A 27,224-nucleotide genomic window follows, 5' to 3' on the forward strand; every position below is an offset into this window, starting at 1 on the left:
GGTAGTGTGCAGCACTGGTATAAAAGATTTGTTTGTTAATTTTTTGCAAGCACTACAACTGGCCCACATAAGCCAATGATAACAGAGCTATGGGACACACTGAGCCCCATGAAAAATTGTTAATGCTGAAGCTTGATTTCCCATGATCCTTTGTGGGTCTCTATGATACCGTAACATCAGTCCGATCCTCCAGTGAACCTTTTTAACAACAAACACTCTATCTCTACAGGAAGTAAAGGTGTGCAAGGAGCTACCGGTAACCCAGGGTATCCAGGAATCAATGGACCCCCTGGCATCGTAGGACTCCCAGGACCCCCTGGGCCATACGGCAAGCCAGGACCTCCAGGACCACCAGGACGTCCAGGACCTCCAGGACTCATCGGCCTCCCCGGAGAGACCGGAGATGCAGTAAGATAAAAGTTGACTAATTACTCCCTATTAAACCTCTGATGAACAAACAGATCCTAATAGACATATTAAGGACTTGGAGTAGTGCTGTGTAAAAGAGACCCCAAACTGAAGTCATGAGTCCTTGTCTGTAGCGCCTTCTGAAATACACTCCCCTCCAAAAGTATTGGAACAGTGAGGCCAACTCCTTTATTTTTGCTGATGACTGAAAATATTTGGGTTTGACATCAAAAGATGAATATGAGACAAGAGATCAACATTTCAGCTTTTATTTCCAGGTATTTACATCTGGATCTGATACACAACTTAGAAGATAGCACCTTTTGTTTGAACCCACCCATTTTTCATGTGAGCAAAAGTATTGGAACATGTGACTGACAGGTGTGTTTTGTTGCCCTGGTGTGTCCTATTACATTGATTATTCAAACAATCAATAGCGCTGAATGTCTGTGAGTTTCAGATTTGGGTTTTGCCTCTGCAAACTGCATTTATAGTTAGAGGTGTAACCAACATGAAAACCAGAGAGCTGTCTATGGGTGAAAAACAAGCAATTGTGAAGCTGAGAGAAGATGGAAAATCAACATTGGCCATAGCCAGTGCAACCATTTGGAATGACCTGAAGAAGAAAGAAACCACTGGTGTACTAAGTAACAGACGTTGAACGGGTAGACCAATGAAAACAGCAGCAGTTGACGACAGAAACATTGTGAGAGCTGTAAAGAAAGACCCTAAAACAACTGTTAGTGACATCAGCAACAACCTCCAGAGTGCAGGAGTGAAGGTATCACAATCTGCTGTTCGCAGAAGACTTCATGAACAAAAGTACAGAGGCTACACCAGAAGATACAAACCACTCATTAGCAAGAAGAATAGGAAGGCCAGGCTGGAATTTGCCAAAAAGTACAGAGACGAGCCTCAAACATTCTGGGACAAAGTTTTATGGACTGATGAGACAAAGATGAACCTTTACCAAAGTGATGGAAAGGCTAAAGTTTGGAGAAAGAAAGGATCTGCTCATGATCCCAAACATACAAGCTCCTCTGTGAAACACAGTGGAGGTAATGTCATGGCTTCTTCTGGGACGGGCTCATTAATCTTCATTGATGATGTAACACATGATGGCAGCAGCAAAATGAACTCAGACGTCTACAGAAACATTTTGTCTGCCAATTTAAAGAAAGATGCAACCAAACTGATTGGGAGATCCTTCATCGTGCAGCAAGATAATGACCAAGAACAACAAAGGAGTTCATCAGGGGCAAGAAGTGGAAGGTTTTAGACTGGCCAAGTCGATCTCCAGACTTCAACCCTATGGAGCATGCATTTTACCTGCTAAAGAGGAGACTGAAGGGAGTAACCCCCCAAAACAAACAACAACTGAAAGAGGCTACGGTGAAAGCCTGGAAAAGCATCACAAAAGAAGAATGCAAATGTTTGGTGATGTCAGTGGGTCACAGGCTTGATTATTGCAAGCAAAGGATTTGCAACTAAATATTAAGTCTTATTCACTTTAATTTGTTTTAAGTAATCTGTTCCAATACTTTTGCTCACCTAAAAATTTGGTGTTCCGTTACAAATAATGCTATCTTCTAAGTTGTGTATCAGATCCAGACGTAAATACCTGGAAATAAAAGCTGAAATATTGATCTCTTGTCTCATATTCATCTTTTGATGTCAAACCCAAATGTTTTCAGTCATCAGCAAAAATAAAGGAATTGGCCTCACTGGTCCAATACTTTTGGAGGGGAGTGTATGTAATACGTAAGAAATTCTCATCAAATTAGGAAAATTCATGTCAAGTATCAAGCTGATGAAACAATGTTATGTTTGAACTGTTAAAGAGGCCTGCTGTCTGCAGGAGCACAAACAGAAGATTAAACATTAGAACCAAAGAACCAGAACTTTGTCTTTAATTGTTATAATTACTGTTATTATTAGTTATTAATTATTAATATTGATCTGTTCCGCTTGTGGTTGCAGGGTGACCTGGGATGTCCAGGGCAACCTGGAGAATACGGTCGCCAAGGATGTACTGGACCCAAAGGTAGGAATAAACCCCTCACTTCATTTGAATAATTTTTTATACAGTTATTTTTAAGGCCTTTCATACATGAAATAATAACGATTCCTTCACTGATTCTACTCTTTTACTGCACAGATTGTTGGGTAAATTTTGTATTTGTGTTTCAGGCGATAAGGGAGACTCGGTAGGTTGTTCTGGTCCACCTGGAGACAAGGGGCCTCCTGGAGACTTTGGGGCCTCAGGTGATGATCTGGTTCTGGTTCTGCAGCAGTAACAGAGTCTTTAATTAAGAGGAAACAACGGGAAATTTAAAGTAAAGATGATCAACAGCTTGAACATGAATATACATCCAGTAGAATATAAAAAATTACAGTAAATATTTAAAGTCTGTAAGAGAGAAAATCTGTTACTGAATATGTTCTTTAGTGACTGAGGACATGTTGTGATGAAGCTGATTGTTTTATAAACCATCAGGTGAGTTTCTGGATGAATCAGCTGTTTTTTTCTCTCAGGACCTCCTGGCCCTCAAGGAGATCCTGGAAGACCTGGTTTCATTGGGGCTCCAGGACCGAAAGGATGCAAAGGAGATCCAGGCCATCGGGGGGACATGGGTCTATCAGGTACAGAAGCTCACCTGGACCTCAACAGTCTTTGCACATTCATTCTGTAACATGAGCTGAGTCATGTGGCCTGATACGATCCAAAACCAATAAAGGCCAGCAGCTGTTCAGTCAGGCTCCGAGCAGAATGGGACAATGGAAGTCTGCACATTGTTAGTAGTGGAAGTGGTTGGGGGAGTGGTCTCGTCACAAGCTGTCATCACAATGTTGCGAAATTTACTGTAAATTCTCAGACAGCTTTAACTCAGAGAGACAGAGAGAACCAGTCCTTCATTTCTAATTTCCCCAGTTTACACCAACTCAACACTTCCTTCGTGTTTACCTGCTGTCTTGATAAATGCAGTATAATGTCCATTTCCACAGCGCTAATTCATCCGTACAGCAGTCACGTCAGATGTCCTTGATCGATGTTAAACTGCCATGAATGAAAGTCAAGACTTCCGTCAGACTTTTAATGTGAATTAACATCAGGAAGTGCTGAGACTTGTTGACGATAGCTTAACACTAGTCAGGAATACAGCAGAAAAGAAAGACAAGAATTAATAAGAGAATGAACACATTATTTCTGTTAAAAACAAAGTATTTAGAGCAGATATTTGTTTTGTTTTAGAAAATAAAAATATACACATTTACAATATTTAAGTGAAAAATAAAAGTAAAAAATATATACTACAGCAATGTATTTGTATGTATATATATATATATATGCACTGTCATATGCACTGTCAACCAACCCCCCAGCTAACTGCTGACCTGTCTCTCTGTCTGTCTGTCTGGTTTATTTCAGGTGTAGTCGGTCCCTCAGGTCCTCGAGGTCGTTCGGGTCTTCCAGGTCTTCCTGGTAAAGCAGGTGCTAATGGTCCTCCAGGACCGCAGGGCTGCCAGGGACTCCAAGGTCAGAGCTCAAACCCAGAACTGCTGTCATGTCAGACAATATTGCATTTATAGCTTAGTAGCTTTAGTTTAATGATCACATTAGATCACCTGGTAAATAAACATAAATAAACATTGGTTATCCACCGTGAGACAGGAGTAGATTTTGTAGGTTTCCAGGTGAGGTGTCAGCAGGGTGGTTGTAGGTGATACTGAATACAGTTCAATTTACTTTATTTTACATTTTGCTTTTAATGAATGATTGTTGCGTCAGGTCCTCCTGGGCCACTGGGACTTCATGGACTGGATGGACTGAAAGGAGTGAAGGGGGACATGGGGACCAGAGGTATGAGTCTCACACATACACTAAACACACTAAAGTCAGTTACTAATACAGACATCAAGTAAACGGGAGATGAAACAAACACCTGCTGTTGTAACATCTTCTCCTTCATAATCCATTTTGCTGAAACTACATTTGTACTGACAACTCTCCATGTATACAACCACCTGGTATCATGTGAGTGTGAAGTAGAGTTCAGCAACCTGACCTTAACTCGATGGGTCCCGACAACAGGTCAAGTGGCAGGTCGGGTTCTGGCCGTTTTGGGCTCGCCTAAGGTTGGATGTGTAGCCATTGCGTTGCATTAGCCTGGAAAGCTAGCTGTCAGTAAAGGATGAAATAAAGCAAAGACTTACAAAAGGGGGGCTTCTTAAAATCCCTACTGATTCAGGGAAGGCTACTGCATTGAGGAAACATTATGAGCTTGTTGTGACAACAGATAAAAAGCTCCAACCTTCCCCCACAACTCCTCCTGTTAAAGAGGCTGGTGATGGCGTCTGTACAAAGTTCTGTTCTGGATTATAACGGTTTGGACTGTTGTCAAGTTCAGCTGGAAAGACGTTTGGAGTTTACCAGCCACATTCATCTGGCTAATACTGGGAAAAGGTGAAGTTGATCTACTAAACGGTAAGGCAGATCATTTATTCTTTTGAGATGCTGTAGTGTTGCATGCTGGTAGTTGACTGCAGTGTGTGTATTGTCACTTAACCTCTGGAAGTTCTGTAGGTTTTGTGCTGCTGGGCTGACACGACGCCTTCTGTCGCCAGATATATTTTAGTGAGAAAGTCTTTCCGAAGCTGCAAACAACTTTGAAAAAATTGTTAAAATAAAGCATCAGCCTGAGGTTGGGTTTGGGGCTCAAATACCAGGTGGGTTCAGTCGAGTCAGGTCTGAAAGGCACAGGTACGGGCCAAGACCAGGTCCCGGTTTTAGACCCTTGCAGAACTCTAGACCAAAGGTTCATACTTCATGTGATGACAGTTGAAGCTTCTCCATGACAACTGAACAACTCCATTCACTTTGAAATGTTGGTGATTCTAAACATTTGTTCTGCACAAACATGTAGACCTGCTCCGACCTCCATCCTGCAGAAACAGGTTTCTCCACCTGCAGCAGTTGAATGAGACATTACAGGATGTGATTGAATGTGGAGGATTTTGTCCAAACATATAGATCAGGGTCACACACAGGTGGCTTTACAGCAGATTCAAAAATGAATAAAGGGGGAAGCATCCTGTTTGTGTGAAACTTAATGAACCTCTGACTAAAGTTAAGTTAGAGACATTTATGAGGCCGCCATTCTTTTATTTTGTTTTTAAAGTAAATTAATAATTAATTTGGTACAGTCATTGGGACTGTGGTCAGCATCATAATGTCTGTCTTTTTAGGTCTGGGCGAGCCGGGTCCTTCAGGTAGTAAAGGTCTTCCAGGGGATAAGGGTCCTCCAGGTCCTCCAGGACCCTTTGGCCCATCCCAGCCCGGCCCACCAGGACCCAAAGGCCCCCCAGGACCCAAAGGTCTGTAGCAGTGCGATTCTCATCAGGGTCAGGATGTGACAGACCTGCAGGGATATAAATGTTGATTGATCTAAAGATCAGACCTTTTGTTCTCTAATGGGTCTTTTTGTGTTGTTTAGGACCTACAGGTGGTTCTGGACCTCCAGGTAACCCTGGACCAGACTGTAAAGGTCCGGTCCCAGGGCCTCTTGGAGATCCTGGTTGTCCTGGACCAGATGGAGAGACAGGTCAGACTTTAACCTTCAAGTTTAATAAACTTAAACAGATAAATCACACTGGATGACCTCTGACCTTTGTTTGGTGTTTCAGGGTGTGCTGGTGACATGGGGGATCCAGGTCAGAACCCTCCAGTACCTGGAGATGATGGGGACAATGGTGATACAGGGTGCCAGGGGCTAGAGGGCCAAAAGGGACCTCAGGGGCCCAAAGGACTCCCAGGTATCTCTGGAAATCCAGGAATGAAAGGTGAGACTCCATGGTGTGTCCATGTACCTATGTTTATATGAAGAGACCCGACATATTACTGCTGACAGATCTTCACTCAGAGAACCTGACAGAACCAGAGCTACACCTGAGCACAGCGTAACTCATTCTCCTAGACTGATGCATCAGTCTCCAGTAATAGTTAGCTGACTTCTGAAATAAAACTAACCCTGGGATTAACTGACTACAAACACACTTCAAAACATGTAAACACAGCTGATCTTTGTTCCTTTGGTCAGTGAACATGGGGTAGAAGACACAGAATGGACTCCAAGGTGTCCACATAGAGACAAAAACAGACTAATCACAAGACACACAACTCTGCTTCAAGACTTGGTGTTCAACTTCATCCTCTACTTTTGTATTTTTGTATGATCAGGTATGCGAGGGTCTGCAGGTCTGATGGGACTACCTGGTAATCGGGGTCCTAAAGGTTGTACTGGTCCCGGTGGGCCTCCGGGACCAAAGGGATCTACTGGACCAGAGGGTCCAAAGGGGGAGAAGGGACGAGTCTCCCCCTGCCCCACTTACCCTCCCCCCCAACAGGGCCCCCCAGGACCCCCTGGCACCCCCGGTCGGGCTGGAGATGCTGGTCTCCAGGGAGAAATTGGCCGCAGGGGACCCAAAGGTGAGAAACAGGAGGTGGACAAGGTCACAATGATAATCATATCCCATTCTAACTGTTTTCTGTTGTTTCAGAGAAAATTTGGTTTGCCCCTCTGCTCAGAAGAACAGATTTCACCACAGTACACATCACATAAAATAAAATCCAGAACCAGCTCAGATTAATTTAGTAGCTTCATGAGGGACAGCACATGAAAAGTCTCAAAATAAAATCTTCTGATGTGAAACTTGTAACATTAGTTTTAGTCTTAGTGCAGCTAATTATTAGGATGGTTGGTGATGTGTTTCAGGCAAGAAGGGGGACCCCGGATCTGAGGGACCAATAGGCTCTGAGGGCCCTCCAGGTCCAGTTGGAGACCGAGGAGAGCCAGGCCTGCAGGGGGAGAGTGGCATAGTGGGAGTCAGAGGTGAGACCTTAACCTGTCTTCTGACTGTCTTTATCTACCGGGTTGTTGACCACTTATCATTAGTTATTAGTTATTATTTTGTTAGCCTACTTTAGTTCAGTGATTTGCTTAATTGCTGTTTATTGATCTTTTAGATCATTTAATAAGTTACACTTTAGCGCTCCAATGTGACCAAATACAGTGAGCTCCTGCAGAATAAGGTCTTTGTGAACGCACACAGAGAAAGGTGTTATGGGTAACCACAGGTCACACCTCCCAAATCTCAACAACACATAGTGCAGACCTGTGCATCAAGCAAGCTGATTGGTTGATCCAACATCCTGCCTGGAAGTTTTCTGTATTTTCTTTCAGAGTTTGGTCAAAGGAACTAAATTTATCCTCTAGACACTTCATGTGGTCGTCCATCTTGTCATTTTTCCATCCATTTACATTGATAAATCCAAATTCTTTAATTTCACAGATGTAGTGTTTCCTGAACACTGTCCCAGTTTTCTGATTTCTTGTACGTGTTAGGGTTAGTGACACTGCTTCCTCGTGGATGTGTACGCTATACTCCCAATCTGAACAAATATAAAAGAAACACACTTGCCAACATGTCCGAACCATACCCGTGTACATTCACTTACGTGCAGCCCAGATGAGCAGAAATCCAGCTTAGACTTCGACATCTGCCGCAGTGTTACAGCACAGAGTCGGACTCATCAAGTTGTTGTGTATCACGTGTGTGGATTTGTTTTGTTGATGTAACTTCCTGTGTTCTTTGTGTCTCAGGTGATCCTGGTCCAGTCGGTGACCGTGGTCCCCCCGGACCAGGCAAAACCTTGAACTCTGGCTTCCTGTTGGTGATGCACAGCCAATCAAAGACAATTCCCTCCTGTCCACTAAACATGAGGGTTTTGTGGATTGGATACAGTCTGCTGTACCTGGAGGGTCAGGAGAAGGCTCACACCCAGGACCTGGGTATATATATATACACATATAAACTCATAAACACACATATACTAAGGTTTCTGTGATCATAACCTAAATCTTATTCTAAACCTACGTGATCCCTCCCCATGACCGTGCAGTACTTGCGCCCAGAGGTTGACGATCAGTTGTTTTCTTGAGCCTGAGCACCTCCAGAGCTTTCGGCATCTCTGGGTGAATCTCATCCACCTCCTGGTGTCACTGCAGCACTTCTTTAAGACCTCCGAGACCTCCGCAGAGAAATGGTCAAGTCTTCCCCTGAGTCTCCCGGCCTGCCTCCTCTATGGAGGCTTTGTCAGTCGGGTTCCTCAAAGTGTTCCTGTCGTGGCTGTTGTACATTAATGTTCCCCTGGAGAACCATGTACACACATCCACTCACAATAATATGTTCCTTAATCAGAATCGATTTAAACTAACCAAAGATCTTTGATTTGGTAAAGTGAGCTGTTGAAAATATTTGTGAATAATTAAAATATGATTTATATTTCAATTAATATTTGTACTAATAATATTTCCAGGTCAGGCGGGGTCGTGTATGAGGGTCTTTTCCACCATGCCCTTCTCCTCCTGTAACATGGGAACCTGCTCTTACGCAAGTCGTAACGATAAATCCTATTGGCTGTCGACGACGGCGGCCGTCCCCAGTATACCAGTGGGCGGAGCCTCCATCGAAGACCACATCAGCCGCTGTGTTGTGTGTGAAGCCCCCTCCTCACCTGTCGCACTGCACAGCCAGACCTCCAACCAGCCAGACTGCCCCCCCAGCTGGAGAAGCCTGTGGACTGGATACTCCTTCCTCATGGTGGGTACTGCAGTGGTAGAAGTACTACTACTACTTACTTACAGTACTACTACTGATGGTGCTACTGATAATACTACTGCGAATACTGCCACTGCAGTCTACTACTACTACTACAGTACTACTTATGGTGCTACTGAAAAAAACTACTGCTAATACTGTCATTGCAGTCCTAAAAGTAGTACTCCTTCTACTAATACAGTACTACAATTTCTAATGATACTGCTCCTAATGTTGCTGATAATACTACTAATATTGTCATCGCAGCCCTCAAACTACTACAGTACTACTACTGCTGATGGTGCTGCTAATAATACAGCTGTTAATATTGTTGTACTGCAATACTACCACTACAGGTGTTACTACTGCTAATACTGCAGATAATACTGCTACTAATGCTACTGATAATACTAGTGCTAATACTATCACCGAAGTCCTAAAAGTGCCACTACTACTATTGGTGCAGCGGCTAATATTACTGATGATACTACTGATAATACTGCCACTGCAGTACTACTACCCCTACACCTAGAGCAGAGAATACTCTAATATACACTAATACTGAAATTCAGAATCAGAATCAGAAATACTACTAAATTACTACTAATGCTAATACCACTCAATAACTGTTAGCTGGTGCTAACACATACTAGAGTTATGGAAATAATACTACAAAAATCTAAAATATTAAATACTATATACTGGATGGTAATAATATACTGCTAATATTTGCACTCTTAAAACTTAACTGATTCTAGTAGTACTACTGCTGCTAATGGAACTACTGCAGTACTCTGTCATTATATAGTTGTGTTATCTACAGTAACTTCTAAGTACCAAAAGTACAGAATTAAAGTACCACTGTAACTGTTTCTGCTGCTAACTCTCTCACTCTCACTCGCTGAAACATGAAACACCTGATGATGATGTCATTTCCTGTGTGTGTTGCAGCATACAGGTGCAGGTGATGAGGGCGGCGGCCAGTCTCTGACATCATCAGGTAGCTGTCTGACAGACTTCAGGGCCCAGCCCTTCGTGGAGTGTCAGGGGCCTCGAGGAACCTGCCACTACTTCGCCAACATCTACAGTTTCTGGCTGACCAGAGTTGAGACGACCACCTCCACCTCCAACAGCTCCTCCACCACGCTGACCGAGGGCTGGCAGCAGAGGGAGAACATCGGGAGGTGCAACGTCTGCATGAGGGAGTGAGGAGGAGCACCACCTCCTCCTCCTGCAGAGTCTGAGAGGACAGACAGGACGAGACTTGTTTGTTTGTCTCTGTGAGGAGAGACTGTCATGTTAAAGATAACGCTGCCAATCAGTCAATCAATCAATCAACCAATCAATGAGTCCTGTTCAGATCAGCAGCAGTGACTCAGAGCGGCACAAACACCCAAACCGCTTTATTTTGTCTACTGTATTTAGGCAGACAGATGTTTGAACTGGGATAGTCTGATGTTAGTTTTTCATTTTAGGTTTTACAACAGAGTCCTGATGTTTGATCTCCACCTGGATGTCAAAGATTCATCAATAAATAAGCACTCTGATAAAACCTCACCAGCTGTGGGAAGTCTGGGCTTGAATTAACTTTTCAAATCAGGAGGTGAAACAACTTTTAGATTTTAATATTAACATAAATGCCATGGGTCAAAACAGTTTTCTTACGCCCCATTCAGACTGGATTCTGTGGGGGGGGCGGGGTGATTTAACATCATCTGTGCTGGTCGGTGATTTTAATCACGTGCTGAGCTCATATGTGGGTCATTTTTCATTTTTTACTTCCCCTCCCCCACTTAATAACTGCAGCCACAATGACCTGTTTCTCTGTGAACTTGTTGGTCCTCCTGTCATTTAAAACCCGTCCGGAGCGACATCCTTGTGTATTAAAGTGGATCTCTGAGTTTTTTTATCAACTCGGTGTGAAATTTGACTTTTGTATGAAAATGGAGGAAGTCAATCATTTTTGGTAACCTGATGGATGGACACATCACCAACATATTTGTTTATATTTTGTTATTATCCCCATGAGAGCAGCTGAATCAGCTCCTGTCTGCAGCGTCCTCATGGACGGACAGACAACTGTCACTGATCACTGAGACGCTGAAGGAAACTTAAAAACAGGAGGATTCTCCGGCAGGTTCTGCAGCGTCTTTCTTCTCTGATGTCTGAGTGGATTTCTGGAGGTTTATTCTGGATGGACGTCAGAGATGATGAGCTCCTCTGGACGTGGACGTCACTCTGAATGATTCAACACGTTTCATATCTGTGAGTTCAGCTCTGACTGAGTTATCACTCTGAGAAGGAATGCGATCTGTGACTCAAATTCACCTCCCGCAGTATCTTTGCCTCCCCTTCAGCTCTCCGGCGCCCCCCTGTGGTAGCTTTAGTCTATCTCTTTTGGCTTTGTCCACTGAACAGACCAGATCTTGTAACTTCAATGAGTTAAATTACCAACAAGCACAGTGAAGATTTTATCCCCCCCCCCCTTGTGATGTTAGTCCTGTCTAAATGGGGCTTTAGAATAAATCACAGTTTCTGATCCATTTCAACACTTTTTAAAAAAAGGAAAGAAGTTCAGGGAGTATATCGGTCCCAGTGAAATTCATGTCAACTCAACTCTTTCCATCGACTTTATATTCAATCGCACCACCTGTGAAATTCCCTGTAAACCACAGTTATGGACAGGGGCGTCAGATCATAAGTTGAATTTCACCGGGTCTGAGGATGAAGGATGAAGGTCTGAGGACGAAACATGGTCTATAAAGTGAGTACAAGTGATCGACAGCATGTAGGATCTTTTTGTTTCTTTCACAACTATTAAAGAGCCAGATGTTTCCCTCGGGAGCTGGTAGAGACCAAAAACAGAGCTATGAATATTGTGAATGTTGGACTCATCAGGTGGACACAAACACAGAATGATCATGTTGCTTTGTAACTGCTGCAGTTGTTTGATTGCATGTTAGACACAACTACTTTATGAGGTGATATGACAGACGTTCAGTTCACAGACTGTCGTTTTATTTTGCCAAATGTAATCAAACTTGAACCATCGAGGTGTCCGGTCAGAAAACACTAAAATAGTTTTTAAAGTCATTTTGGTTGTTTTTGGCACTGACAATCAGTATGTAGTAGTATTTTCAGTAGGTGCGCCTTTGTGTGAGAGAGTATTAACAGAAGAAAGGTCTGATGGTTTATGGGGATTGGCATGTTATATTTTAGCATATAAACTGAAAATATGGAGGACCACTAATAGAACCCTGAGGAACCCCGTAAGTAATTATTGACTCTGGAAAGATCATATTGCTCTCCGTCTGCTGGTTTGATCACGTTAGACTTTACTACTTTATGTGATGATAACTCTGTCAAACTGCTGTGGAGTTGTTCTGCCCCCCAGTGGACAAACATGGTTAATGCAGCTTTAACAAGATCCATTCATCTTTCAGCTTATTCTCGTGAAAACAGACTATGCTGGTGAATTCTGGTGCAGTCTATGTGTTGGTTTCAGCTCCTTCAGTCTGACGCAGTGTCTTCTTTCACCACAAGGAGGCGCTAAAGTCAGAAGTATTAAAATCCAAATCCAAAACAAAACTGGGTCACGGAAACAAGTGAGATGTTAAAAAGTACTAAGCTGTTCATTTTTGGTTGAAACAGTGGAAGGGAATGTGAGGTCTGAGGCCACCTATTGATTAATGATTGATGTACCAATAATTTGTTTTTGAATGAAAACAATCAACACTGAACATTTAGCTGCTCAGGTGCTGATATTCCTCTTCATTGATCATCCTTTGACCATGTATGTGCTGAAACGGCTGTTTTCAATTCAAATTGTGACAAAAATATTCATGTTTATTGATCATTTTGTCCAAACTTATTAATGTGTGTGCTGCTCATTAGCTCAGAAAATCAGACTTTTGTCTGGATGACATTTATTTCATTTCATTCATTATAAAGAAAACAGCTACCCGCAGCTCACATGTCGTCTGTCAGCTTGTTATATAAGAGCTGATGTCACTTCCTGTGGCGTAGCAGCTGATTGGTTGGTGGCGTTGACGTGACGTTCTCCCCTCATCAGAGAGAACAACGATGAACACCTAAGTGAGCTTTAGCCCCTCCTCCAGCCCCGCCCACGGCCCAACCAGAACTGCACTGAGTATGCATTCTGAATGGTCAGCTAAGAGGCAGCGACTGTATTTTAATTGGTCGGCTGAGAGGCAGCGACTGTGTGTCATTGGTCAGTCAGTATTTTGTTAATAAGTAGGGAAAGAATCGTGTGAGAAGCTGTGAATATATTTGACATTAAACCTTGAAACATGTTTTTGCTCCCGTTTTCTTTCAGATCAGACGTGTTCGGAGCTCTTCAGTGTTCTTTATTCATGTTTTTAAGTTTCAGTGTAAAAACTAAGAGAGCAGCACTCAGATTTGAACACAGAAAAGATTCAACTCAAAGTTCCTTCAACACAAAACAGACGAGTAGTGACAATCTGTCTCCAACATCGAAACAGGATGAGCTGCAGCACAGAACCAGGACCAGAACCAGAACCAGGACCGGGACAGTTTCAGAACCAGAAGCTGATGTTGTGTCTTTTCTTCCACTTTGTTGATTTAATGGTTCAGTTTAATCAGAGTCGTCTTCTTGTTGTTATAAAGTTCACTTGAATATTTATCTGTCTGATAGTTTAATATAAAGGTCTGTCGTCGCATATTTACAAAGTTAACAGGATGAACTGCTGAAAACTATCTGTGACTTTCTGTTACTCTTTCTTTACTAAAGGTCTTGTGGTTTTTGTTTGCTTTCAGTTCAGTTTTTTATTTCTGGTCCTGGTCCTGGTTCTGTTCCTGGTTCTGTACTATCTATGATTTGTAAATATGTTTGAACTCGACCGTTTTATATTTTTACTGTAAATGTCATCAGAGTATTTATTTAGCCTGAAATTAATGTTGGTGCTATTTGATGTTTCATTTGTCATTTTTATTTTATTTTGGTAAATGATGACACAGTGAAGCCCCGCCTCTCCTCCCTCCTACAAAATAAGATTCACAAACATGAACGTGTGACTGACTGCTGAGGTTTATTTTCAGTTTGTTTTTATTATCTGAGAATTTATGAGGATGTAAATGAATTTAAAACAATAATCAGGAAAAACACATCATCATGTCAGACTTTCAGCAGTTTGTTTCTGGGCTTCTTCAGTGGAAATCAGTAATCAATAGTGCATCAATATGCAGCCCCTCGACCTCACACTGTGTGATGTCATTGATGGTCAGTTTCTGCCATCAGAATTTAGTTCAGCCTTTTTAGAGAAATGAGTTTCTGCCTCATTATTTCAAGATAAAGACTTAATTTAACTACAGCTCCCATGATGCTTTGAGAGGTTCGTGTGTCGAGTTCAGCTCAGCAGATCCACATTAATCTGACTCTCCTGGTTCAGAGAGAATAAAACAGACGATGAATGGAATGAGAAAATTATCTGGGGGGTGGGGTTGGGTGGGGGGGTGTCACTGTGTCATTGTGTTTTTTTGTATTTAAATCTGTCGGTGATATTTTAATCTCTGTAGGAGGAAACTTCTCACTAACACTTGTGAAACATTTTACTCTCTGTGGACGGACGACTTCAATAAATCGCATCAAAGTTTCACTCTGAGTCTTTATTTTACTCCAAAGATCAAACAGACTCAACCAATTCAGACAAATCTACACTGTATTATCCCTGAACTGATCTTCATTGTACTGAAACGATTGTAACCAGAGTCGCTACAGACAGCGTGACGTTTGCTTTTATTATTTTCATGTGTTTCAGAGACTTTTCATCTTTTCTTCTGGTCAAACTGGTTTCCTGGTTTCCTTCCCAGTGGTCCTGAAATTGAAGAAGGATATAGAAAGTTTTACTTACAGATGTGGTTTATGGCGTGGGAGTAAACGTCTTCATTGCCCTCTAGGGGTCACAATGTGTAACTACACTACATTTTATTTTGAAAGTGTTAGTATGCTCGTGTGTCTGCCTTTACACCGAAACTTTACACTGAAAGAGAGCCATGAGGTGTTCACAAACGCCAGCCGGAGATATAAAACTGTATTAGAAGACATCGAGCGGCAGGCTAGAGGAGGACATCTTATTTAAAAGATTATTATGATGTGTAAATGTATTTGTTTGGATAACTTAAACAGTAAGCCAGGCATGTTATGGACACCCTGAGAACGTTTTCCGCACCAGTGTTTCTTGTAACACATTCAGAATAACTGCTGGTCCATAATCAGACCTTTAAAACCACATCTGCTAAAAATCAAAACATGAAACAGATCAACAGAAATAAAACTACACAAAATAAAAAAATGAGCGTTATCATAGTATCAGACTTAAGAAACCTACAGGAGTCAGTGATCTGATCTGTTTTATTGTCATTAACAGCTGATCTCAGTTCAGAAAGATTCATTTCATACATGAAGATGTATGAGAACAGAAGAGAAAAGGAGCTGAGAGAGTGCCGCTGAGCCTACACACCAGTACAGTGGTGAGGGAGAGCTCAAACGTCAGAGTGTCCTTGAATGCACCAATGACATATTTAAAAACAGTGCCATGAAAAAAACTAATTTCAGTTTTATAGAAATGAAGTGAATCCAGTGGCCGCCTGGAAGGAAGATAATCAATATGAAAAAATGATCAGCAGGAATTTAAATATTTGTACTTCATGAACTAGAACATATAAAACCATTAAATGTGGAAGTGAAGAAACGCAGAATAAAATGTGAGAAGATGTTTAATCCCAGTTGGTCCTCAGTCTGTAGTTCTGTCCCTCAAATGTCAACAGAGTGAGCCCTCTCATTTTATTTCTCTACATCTGAACTGTTGCTTTAACACTTTGAATCAACACAATTTATATTCTGTAATAAAAGTCAGCAAAAAGAAATCATAAATCTCTATTTATCTCTGAATCCCACATTTATAGTAAACCTCATCACACCAAAGATCACTGCTTTAAATACGCCGTCAGCATGAGAGCGACTCAGATCATCGTCTAGTACCTTTGATTAAAAGTTGTCTTTTTTTTTTCTTTTACCATGTGCAACAATAAAACTACATCTCTCATGAAGCGTCTCCATGTCCCGGGCTTACAAACCAAACTCCACATTTAGAAGAGCTCAAAAAACATCCTCAGAAAGCCCCAAAAACAAATCCTGAATTTCATCCAAAACCCAGATTACAGCGTGAGGAGGAGCTTCAGCAGGTGTTCGCGTGGTTTTAGTCCACTGATCCACGGCTGCTGGTCTCAGGTTCCAGTTCATTGATCCTGACTGTACAGACAATACGAGTCCTGATGATTCAGTCCTCCTGTTCTAGTCTTTGTCCCATAATGCACTTGAGTGCAAAGAGAACTGGTTTCCTTTTATTGATCCACTATAAAGTGCCTTTCAGCTCAAAGTCCAGAAACCCTGCAGGACTCTTTGTTCTGACGCAGCCTCAGAGGAGATGAACACATGAACAAAACAAACACAAACCTAGAAAATCATGTGGTGAAACATGGAACGTAAAACCCGCATGTGATGTCTGAAACATGAGCGACTTCATATCACCGAGGCCTGGTCACAGCAGCATTACAGCACATATGTTTGGGAGGACTTGGTTTTATTATGTGGTCTCTCTGGGTGGGAAGCAATAACAGAACAAGAACAATAATATCCAACAGTGGAGGGGTCTGCGAGCCAATAGGAAAAGAGTTGGGTTCGCCCAATTTCACTGTGACACGTCTGATGTGACCAGGCCAGAAGCCCGAATCCTCTCTGATTCAACAGGTCTGGATCAAAAGAAATCATTTTCCATCCTAAGATGTACATTTTGTCCCAAATTGGCAGATGAAAAGTGCTTTTTTATATCTGACAGAATTTTCTAATTTCAAATCAATTGGTTATGTTTCAACAAAAATAAATGATCTGAGAATTGGTGGAGTGAAGTCTTAAAGACTAGAACTGATCTTTCAGTCCAGTTCTGTCCTCGGTCCTCTAATCATGGTCACTCCTCGTCCACCAGGGACGTCTGTTTCCCCTCGCGGTGAGAGCTCACATAGTTTTTAATCAGATCCCGATCAGAAGTAAAAGTTGTTCACGAAATTGAAATCAAAGAGTCAAAATGATTAAAAGTTAAGTTCATGTTAGTCACGTTTAAACCACTTTCACAACTTTCCTCCTCTTGTTTTGAGTCTCCTGGAAAGAAAAGGAACAAACATATTTTTGGTGGATTCAGTCTGTGATAGTTTAGTTGGTAATAATCATGACTGCGCTGAAACTAGATTAATAATAAAAAACACCACCGCAGGCTGTTGTAACTCAAACAACTTAAAAAACCTAAATTCGGACTCTGGTGACCCCGCCTGTTCACAGAACATCGTCCTGGTTTTCCAGGACGGGCGTTCGGGTTTTGCGTCTGCGCGGTCGCAGCGTGGTGAAGCAGGACGAGACGGTCAGGGCGATGCGGCTCAGGCCCACGTTCAGGCAGTGGACCTCGGAGGTGACCGGCACCTCGGAGAAGAGGGCGCGATCCCGGGACAACCGAGCCAATCCGCCGCCGCTGCCGCCACCACCACCACCGTCGCTGCTCTCGATGTCTTTGACGATGTTGAGGATCTCCTGACGCTCCGCCTGCCGAGTCATCCCCCGGATGTTCAAAATGGCCGACACGTGCTTCTTCCTGAAGACAGAGAGGACGGGAAGGAATGAACCGGAGGTGGTAGAAGAAGAAGAAGAAGAAGAAGAAGAAGAAGAAGACGGAGGAGGAGGAGGAGGAGGAGGAGAAGAAGGAGAAGGAGAAGAAGAAGAAGAAGAAGAAGAAGAAGGAGGAGGAAGAGCAGAGGAGGAGGAGAAGAAGAAGAAGAAGGAGGAGGAGGAGGAGGAGGATCTGTTCGTACCTGACATCTGGAAACTCTCTCACCAGAACTCCGACCTCCATCTGGATGGACGGGACGTCTTCCAGCTGGATGATCTCTGAGATGTGAGACAGGGCGCTGTCCAACCAGCTGGACGGAGACTCCTGACAGGCAGACAGGCAGACAGACAGGCACACAGACAGGATCATGAATCCACTGAACCGTAGCGTCCCCACTAACAACTCATTGATAAATAATAATCATAAATAACTGAACCGACCAGGTCTTTGAAGAGCACTTTGATCTGTCTGCCTTCGTCTCTGAGCCGGCCGGCCATCCTCTTCCTCATCTTCATGGAGGTGCAGATGATTCTGCCTCGCATGACGGAGCGAAGGTACTCCGTCACCACCCGCCGGTGGACCTCCGCCACCAGCAGCTGAGGGCGAGAGACACCGAGAGAGAGCTTTCCAGCTGTCCGCACACTCTCACTTACACTCTCTCACTCTCTCTCACAAACTCTCTCACACTCTCTCAGACTCACACTCACTCACACACTCTCTCACACTCTCTCACACACTCACTCACACTCTCTCTCACAAACTCTCTCACACTCTCTCAGACTCACACTCTCTCACACTCTCTCTCACAAACTCTCTCACACTCTCTCACTCTCTCACACTCTCTCACAAACTCTCTCACACTCTCTCACTCTCTCACACTCTCTCACAAACTCTCTCACACTCTCTCACTCTCTCACACTCTCTCAGACTCACACTCACTCTCACACTCTCTCACTCTCTCTCACACACTCTCTCACACACTCTCTCACACTCTCTCACTCACTCTCACACTCACTCACACTCACTCACTCTCTCAGACTCACTCTCACTTACACTCTCTCACTCTCTCACACTCTCTCACAAACTCTCTCACGCTCTCTCAGACTCACACTCACTCACACACTCTCACACTCTCTCAGACTCACACTCACTCACACACTCTCTCACACACTCTCTCACACACTCTCAGACTCACTCACTCACACTCTCTCACACTCTGTCACACTCTCTCACACTCACTCACACTCTCTCAGACTCACTCACACTCTCTCACACTCACTCACACTCTCTCACACTCACTCACTCACTCTCTCAGACTCACACTCTCTCACACTCTCTCACACTCACTCACACACTCACACTCTGTCACACTCTCTCACACTCACTCACACTCTCTCAGACTCACACTCACTCACACTCTCTCACACTCACTCACTCACTCTCTCAGACTCACACTCTCTCACACTCTCTCACACTCACTCACACTCTCTCTCACACACTCTGTCACACTCTGTCACACTCACTCTCTCACACTCTGTCACACTCTGTCACACTCACTCTCTCACACACTCACACTCACTCAAACACTCTCTCACACTCACTCACACTCTCTCTCACACACTCTGTCACACTCTGTCACACTCACTCTCTCACACTCTGTCACACTCACTCTCTCACACTCTCACACTCACTCAAACACTCTGTCACACTCTGTCACACTCACTCTCTCACACTCTCACACTCACTCAAACACTCTCTCACACACTCTGTCACACTCTGTCACACTCACTCTCTCACACTCTCACACTCACTCAAACACTCTGTCACACTCTCTCACACACTCTGTCACACTCTGTCACACTCTCTCACACACTCTGTCACACTCACTCTCTCACACTCTCACACTCACTCAAACACTCTGTCACACTCTCTCACACACTCTCTCACACTCTGTCACACTCTGTCACACTCTGTCACACTCACTCTCTCACTCTCTCACACTCTCACACTCACTCAAACACTCTGTCACACTCTCTCACACACTCTCTCACACTCTCTCACTCTCTCACTCTGTCACACTGTCACACTCACACACTCTCTCACTCTCTCACACTCTCACACTCACTCAAACACTCTGTCACACTCTCTCACACACTCTCTCACACTCTCTCACTCTGTCACACTGTCACACTCTCTCTCACTCTCTCACACTCTCTCAGACTCACACTCTCTCACACTCTCTCACACTCACTCACACTCTCTCACACTCACTCACACTCTCTCACACTCTCTCACACTCTCTCACACTCTCTCACTCTGTCACACTGTCACACTCACACACTCTCTCACTCTCTCACACTCTCACACTCACTCAAACACTCTGTCACACTCTCTCACACACTCTCTCACACTCTCTCACTCTGTCACACTGTCACACTCTCTCTCACTCTCTCACACTCTCTCAGACTCACACTCTCTCACACTCTCTCACACTCACTCACACTCTCTCACACTCACTCACACTCTCTCACACTCTCTCACACTCTCTCACACTCTCTCACACTCACTCACACTCACTCACACTCTCTCACACTCTCTCACACTCTCTCACACTCGCTCACTCACTCTCTCAGACTCACACTCTCTCACACTCTCTCACACTCACTCACACACTCTCACACTCTGTCACACTCTCTCACACTCTCACTCACACTCTCTCAGACTCACACACTCTCTCACTCTGTCACACTCTCTCACACTCACTCACACTCACTCACACACTCTGTCACACTCTCTCACACACTCTCTCACACTCTCTCACTCTGCAGTGTGAAACCCGAGGAGCGGAGTGCGTACCTGGTAGGGAGGACTGTCCATCCTGCGATACCTCTTAAAGAGCTCCTTTATCAGAGCCTCGATCTGCTCGTACGGCTCCGGGCTGCTCAGCCACTTCCTCTTCACCAGCCGCTCGAAGAACGGCTGACAGACGGGTAACAGGCAGACAGGCAGGGAGCAGACAGGCAGGGAGCAGACAGACAGATTATTTTATATCACATCATCGTCTCCGGTGTGTGTGTGTGTGTGTTCACGAAGATAAATCAATCACATCTAATCAAAGATAAACAAATCTAAAATAAACTATAAACTGAACTTAAACTAAACTAAACTTTAAACTACATTAATCTAATTAAATCTAACTAAACCTCATGATGCCGCCCGGGTGTCTCTCCGAGGCTGCTGGGAGTGTTTCAACAAACATTCCCAGAATAAATAAAGGTTAAAAATTAAATCGAATTCAAAAAGCTTTATTGATACAGAGACAACAGCGGCGCGGCCTCAACACAGCACAGAGAAGAGAAGGTAAACTGACTGGAAGACAAATACTGAGACTCAAGGGTTAACAGAGTGTGTGTGTGTGTGTGTTTCAGTGTGTGTGTGTGTGTGTGTGTGTTTGTGTTTCAGTGTGTGTGTGTGTGTGTGTGTTTCTGTTTCCGTGTGTGTGTGTGTGTGTGTGTGTGTGTGGTGTGTGAGTGTGTTTCTGTTTCCGTGTGTGTGTGTGTGTGTGTGTGTGTGTGTGTGTGGTGTGTGTGTGTTTCTGTTTCCGTGTGTGTGTGTGTGTGGTGTGTGTGTGTGTTTCTGTTTCCGTGTGTGTGTGTGTGTGGTGTGTGTGTGTGTTTCTGTTTCCGTGTGTGTGTGTGTATGTGTTTGTACCCTGATGTGCAGGTAGAGGCGTTCAGACAGCACTCGGACGCCCTGCTGGACGATGTGATCCAGAGCTTTGTTGGCTCGACGCAGAGAGTCCTCACTGACTGACGGATCACACTGAGCACAGCGCTGCACGAAACCTCTGCACACACACGCACACACACATTAATAAATGGGGACCATGGTCTTGCACCTACCAAGGGAGGACCACATTCTTTTCAACATTTAATGAGATAAATAAATAAACTAAAGTTGAATCCAACTTCCTAACAAAACCATTTTGACTTGTCAAACGCAATTGGAACCAATAACATCATTAATTGCTGTGTCACATTGCAATAATTGCTGGAACATCGTTAATGGCACAAGTCAAAATATCTGCTGTGAAAATCTTTGTGTGAGTGCTCTGATTCTAACATGTCAGAGCAGCGGTGGAGGAAGTATTCAGATTTTCTACATCAGTAAAAGTAGCCAAACCACACTGAAAATACTCAATTAAAAGTAAAAGTTCTGCATTGAAAACATTACTTAAGTAAAAGTATGTAAATATTATTATGAAAAATGTGTTTAAGTATCAAAAGTAAAAGTACTCAATGCAGTGTTATATTATTATATATTATATAATTGGATTCTTACTGCTGATGCATTAATGTGTAAGCAGCATTAAACCTATAAGAATGCAGCATTTTTCACAAGCTCATATGTTTTAAATTAAGTCTGAAAAGTAACTGTAGCTGTCAAATAAATGGAGTGACTACTATTCCCTCTGAATAATAGTGGAGTAGAAGTATAAACTAGCAGGAAAAAGATACCCAAATAAAGATTTTTCCAGTACTTGAGTAAATGTACTAGTAAATTGCACCACTGTGTGAGAGGGACGGAGTTAGAAGAAGGAAAAACTGGTGATGCTCAACAATGAAATACGTCAGTAAAACATAAAATAGATGCAGCAGGTCTCAGTTTGTCTGTTTGTTGGTACCTGAATGGGGGGCAGCAGTTGACCAAGGCGATGGTTTTGGACACGTATCCATCCTCACTATCTCCAAACATGCCGCTCTGCATCCCTTCATGAAACATCTCCACTTTACGCTGGAAACTGCAACAAGAGAGTCACAAACACAAGCATCATAATGCTGATCATCATTAACCTCTACAGTCTTACCAAAGCCGCTGAGTGTACCTGTACAGGAAGTCGGCCAGGCCGTTCAGGCTGCATTGAGCCACTCTGGAGCCCAGACTCCTGTTGATGGAGGCAGAACGCTCCAGATCGACCTGCAGCCTCTGAAACAACAAACACAGTCAGTGTGAACGTTCGTGTTGGAGTTCCACAATAGTTATCTGACGTCCAAAAGACCCAGAAGACCTTTAAAGGCCACAGAGGTGAGATTTAGCTTCACCTTTTAACCCCCTAAATACAAGTCAATATATGTTAAAGGGCAGTTTCAAGAATACAGGAGAATATTTACTGACTGAAGCCACATATCATAACATTTATAGGCTGAACTACCTGTAACCTTCTGTCCGTTACTAAGTTTATACAGATATATATACATAAAAGCCAGGATTCATTCACTAATACTTTCATTCACTGACACTCATCCCTGCTTGCAGAGACATTTCACATTAAAAGCCTTCCAGGAAAGGGAGGCATTATGTCTGTGGGGCATTAGGAAGGCTTTTAATGTGAAACATCTGCAGGATGTGTTGGGTTTAATTGAGAGAAGTAAAATCATAGAACCAATATATTTTATTTCAGAAATGTACTGATAGAATGAAGCTGCTGGTTTCATGACAATCGCCCTGCAGAGACTCCAAACTTCAAACTTGCTGCAGACAGAAAACTCTCCCTGCTGGTGCGTTCAAGGACACTCACTGACTGGACCTTCAAACTGTCTGAGCTGGTTCTTCTTGTTATACTTTCTTTGGCCACTAGAGGATAGCAGCTGATCCAATGGAGATGAATGATGTTGAAGTGTGTGTGTGTGTGTGTGTGTGTGTGTGTGTGTGTGAGAGAGAAAGAGAGAGAGTAGGAAGTGCTCGTGTTGACTTTGGCTGCAGTTGAAAGAAAGATTCTGAAAACAATCAGTATACCAAACACAGCAGAATCCACCTTTATGTAACACTTCACTCTGATTCAATAAGCTTTATTTAAACAGACAGGAAACTGAACTGAGCTGCTGGATGGTGTTTGGATCCACACACCTGCAGTAGCCATGGTAACAGAGTGCATACCTGTATGACAGTCTTAGCCAGAGTGATCTGATACTCCTCAATGTGCAGCGACTCCATCCATCTTTTCTCCTCCTCGTCCAGGACCTGACTCAGCTCTGTGGTCACTTTAGCCTGCACAGGGAGGAGCCGGGGTTCAAAACAAACGCACCTCACATTTAACCACAAGCTGCAGGACGTTCTTATGCTGCAGCACAATAATGCAGCCCACTTAAAGAAATTCCGGCTCAACTTCTGGTGCAGAGTCACCCGGTAACAAACTGCACTGCAACGGCTGATCAAACACATCCAAAGACAGCACAAACACTTCATACTGTAAATATGTACACTGTCACATTATCACGCAGATCATGCGGATGTGAAAGTCAAAGGACCTCTGAATCACAGCCCACCCCTCTGATTTGTTCAGTGAGTCAAATATGTCAGGTGCTCCTTGAACCATGTCCCCCCCACCATCCCTTAACTCCTCATCTGGACACACGCTCTTCTTTTGTTTTAGCACTGTTTGACAAACAAATAAATCAGGTAGTTAAATAAGAATAAGTTTTATTCAGTTCTGCAATGTCTCCAAACTCAGATCAATATTTTGGCTCAAACTAGCTCCACCTGAAACACACCTTTACTGGTTGGACTTCAACAAAAAACCTGCTCTTGTAGTTTTTCTTTCTGCTCTCCTGGTTTGTTTTTGGTGTGTTTGAAGCACTATATAAATAAAGGTGAGTTGTGTGTGTGCGTGTGTGTGTCTCACCCTGACAGAGTTGAGACAGTCTGCTTCCAGTCTGTCCACAGTCTCTGAAGGCAGCAGAGGGCTGAGCTGAGAGCGGCTGAACGGACTCGTGATACACACCGTCCCCAGAACGTCTCTGAAACAAAATACACACACACACACACACACAGACAATTGATATCTGAACAAACACATATTCACAGAGAAACTCTCTCAGGGGACCAAGAACCTTTTAAGGAACTCAGGAACTAAACCTGTGTTTTGAGCGGAGGAACCAGGAGACGTATTCTAATTGACAGAGAGGTGGAAACACAAACAGGAAACACCAGAAGGACTAGTTCCTAGTTTACTTCCTCTCATTCCACAGTTCTTGGAACTATTTGGTCTATCTGGGTTAATGCAGTGGATACCAACATGTTTAACACGTGTGTGTGTGTGTGTGTGTGTGTACCTGTTGTATATGTTGTGCAGCCAGTCCAGCAGGGAGTAGATGTCAGTGATTTCCAGCTGGTTGTCAGTGATGGCTTGCAGTCGCCTAGCAACTGCCTGGTGGTAGCTCTGCACATACACCTGACAGGTCAAAGGTCAAAGGTTAAAGTGCGTCGTCATGTGAACATGTGGCCCTCAGTCAGAGGAGCACCAAAGTTTGAATGGTACAGTTGAGATATTTCGGTTTTAGATAATCAATAAAAAGCAGAAGAAGAAGAAATACAGTGTGATATAAACGTAAATAGAGAGTTCATATCTACAAACACCAGCAGTGAGACTCAAAGTCGCACCTGAGTGTCTGAAAATAATGTTTGTGTGAGTCTGAACTTTACGACTCCTCAGTTTTTGGTCTGAGAGTAACAAAGAGTTTTAGCTGGAAAGGTTTCTGGTCAGTCTGAGAGAAGGTGGAGGTCCAGAGGAGTCCTGACGAGTCTCATCACGTCAGTGTCCAGGTGTTTTCTCACCTGGAAGGGCTGGTACTCTTCAGGGTAAATGGACACCACGTTCCTCTTGGAGGCCCCCAGGTCCTCCACCACCCGGGCTCGGAGCCGGTCCAGGTATCCATCCAGCTCTCCGGCCGTGAATTCTGCTCTCTGAGGCAGAGAGCCATCAGCGGCCTCCTCCACTGCCTCCCTCCATCTCTGCTTCAGACGGCGAGGCCTCGGACCCCCAGGGGCCGCAGCCTCACTGAGGGTCCAGTCTTTATCGGCCTGCTCCTCCTGCTGCAGCACCTGCACACACAGACGGACAGGTGAGGTCAGCACTGATACCTGGTACCCAGTGCTCCATCTCTGCTGTTATCGTGGTCCTGAAGTCCTCACCTGAACCACCAGGCCCAGGTTTGGCCCGGCCGTCGGGGAGCGCAGAGACTCCCTGACCACGGCCCACAGCTCCTTCTGCAGCTCCTCGTACAGCAGCTCCACGTCCTTCGCCTTCCTCCGCCCGCCGTCTTTGACACTTGGGCCGGTGGCGTCCTCCGGCTGCGGCGCGGCGCCCCGGTCGGCGGCGGCGGACTCATTACACTCCTGCTCCAGCTCCAGGATGTGAGTGTCGGCCAACAGGAGGTCTCGCTTCTTCACCAGCTGCAGGATCTCCAGGACTGAAGGAGACAAGGACACGGAGGGTCACACAGACCAGCCTCCACAGTGAGAAGCAGCTGTTTAACAGACACGTTGTCATCTGGCACGTCATGAGCATGTGATAATTAACAGGACAGGAAAGAAGAAAAAAACAATAATCTCTTAACTTCTGAGTGAATTTAAAAATAATTTGGTTGATGCTTCAGTTTAAGGGACAAAAATCATTCAGATTCTCCCTGATTAATAAATTCTGTACGTTTTGTTATATTGTGAATCATAATATAGTATATTAGCTGGTATAAAGCTTCTCCTGACAAACAAAACAAATATTCTTCCTGTTTTCACACACTTGTCTGTATGATGCTACATGTAACTCATTATAACTCTGCACAATGAAAGTATATTTTGATGCTAATATTTTTGTACTTTCACTTGAGTATAATTTTCAGTGCATATCTGCTTTGTCGTCAGTAAAAGCACAGTACTACATCAGAGTACTACAGAGTACTGCGCTGACAGCAGCAGAGAATCCTCCTGTAATCTTCAGTTTACTGTTGTTTCTTCATAAGAGACCTTAAAGCTCAGATACTCCACAATAAAAGCCCTTCATTGGGACTCATTAGCATTAACAGCTGTTCATCAAAAGGCAAACATCAGCACACACACACACACATTCACACTCGACAGCGAGGAGGGTTCGTTTGATTTCAACATCAAAGCGGCCCTCAGGGAGACGGAGGTGGTTCTGGTCGTCCACCAAGAAACAAGGAGGAGACACTTTATGATCCTGTGACCGTGATTCAGAACACCAGTAAACCAAACCAAAAGGGTGTTGATGGGAACAAAGCCTGAGTCTCAGTCAGTCCAGTTCACTCTGTGATCCTCCAGAGACTGCAGGGCTGGTCTGAGGTCAGGGTTTACTGTCTGTCAGTGTCAAGTCTTTCAGGGAGGATCCTCTCTGACTGTCAGGGCTGGGATGTCAGCAGATGATGTCACAGCAGCTCCGTGATGACATCATCCAGACTGACAGTTTTCAGGCGTATGGAGACGGGAGGCTGAGACCACAGAGCTGTCAGAAGAGCCTCCACTGATTCACACCACTCCGACAGATTTCTCTTAAAGCCACTCAGACTGCTCCACATCACCTGCTCTGGTCTGTCATTTTAATCCAGATGTGGATCATGTTTCATCGTACTGACAGCTGTCACTGGATCACCGTGAGACTGAAGGAAA

At 43.9% G+C, this 27,224-nt stretch overlaps 2 protein-coding genes across 2 annotated transcripts in view; one reads left to right on the top strand and one right to left on the bottom strand.

Annotated features, from left to right (window-relative positions):
* The window catches only part of col4a4 (collagen, type IV, alpha 4), a 37,756-nt gene extending 26,777 nt beyond the window's left edge, over positions 1-10,979 (top strand). Inside the window, exons 34-47 of the mRNA XM_070905473.1 lie at positions 230-408; positions 2,389-2,452; positions 2,599-2,673; positions 2,944-3,051; positions 3,839-3,946; positions 4,199-4,270; positions 5,656-5,784; positions 5,904-6,011; positions 6,094-6,249; positions 6,647-6,895; positions 7,182-7,298; positions 8,070-8,258; positions 8,786-9,069; positions 10,018-10,979. Coding sequence (XP_070761574.1) covers positions 230-408; positions 2,389-2,452; positions 2,599-2,673; positions 2,944-3,051; positions 3,839-3,946; positions 4,199-4,270; positions 5,656-5,784; positions 5,904-6,011; positions 6,094-6,249; positions 6,647-6,895; positions 7,182-7,298; positions 8,070-8,258; positions 8,786-9,069; positions 10,018-10,275 — 2,096 coding nt within the window. The 3' untranslated portion in view covers positions 10,276-10,979. The remainder of the gene's footprint in view (positions 1-229; positions 409-2,388; positions 2,453-2,598; positions 2,674-2,943; positions 3,052-3,838; positions 3,947-4,198; positions 4,271-5,655; positions 5,785-5,903; positions 6,012-6,093; positions 6,250-6,646; positions 6,896-7,181; positions 7,299-8,069; positions 8,259-8,785; positions 9,070-10,017) is intronic.
* Positions 10,980-15,439: 4,460 nt separating this feature from the next.
* Positions 15,440-27,224, bottom strand: part of LOC139285388 (tumor necrosis factor alpha-induced protein 2-like) — a 40,966-nt gene continuing 29,181 nt past the window's right edge. Inside the window, exons 4-15 of the mRNA XM_070905952.1 lie at positions 25,734-26,011; positions 25,377-25,643; positions 24,875-24,993; positions 24,445-24,559; positions 23,700-23,810; positions 22,648-22,748; positions 22,447-22,563; positions 21,474-21,609; positions 20,619-20,741; positions 18,203-18,358; positions 17,965-18,086; positions 15,440-17,747 (exon numbers count right to left, since the gene is read on the bottom strand). Of these exons, the coding sequence (XP_070762053.1) occupies positions 17,435-17,747; positions 17,965-18,086; positions 18,203-18,358; positions 20,619-20,741; positions 21,474-21,609; positions 22,447-22,563; positions 22,648-22,748; positions 23,700-23,810; positions 24,445-24,559; positions 24,875-24,993; positions 25,377-25,643; positions 25,734-26,011 (1,958 nt within the window). The 3' untranslated portion in view covers positions 15,440-17,434. The remainder of the gene's footprint in view (positions 17,748-17,964; positions 18,087-18,202; positions 18,359-20,618; positions 20,742-21,473; positions 21,610-22,446; positions 22,564-22,647; positions 22,749-23,699; positions 23,811-24,444; positions 24,560-24,874; positions 24,994-25,376; positions 25,644-25,733; positions 26,012-27,224) is intronic.

Source organism: Enoplosus armatus, chromosome 5, assembly GCF_043641665.1.
Source record: "Enoplosus armatus isolate fEnoArm2 chromosome 5, fEnoArm2.hap1, whole genome shotgun sequence".
NCBI lineage: Eukaryota > Metazoa > Chordata > Actinopteri > Centrarchiformes > Enoplosidae > Enoplosus > Enoplosus armatus.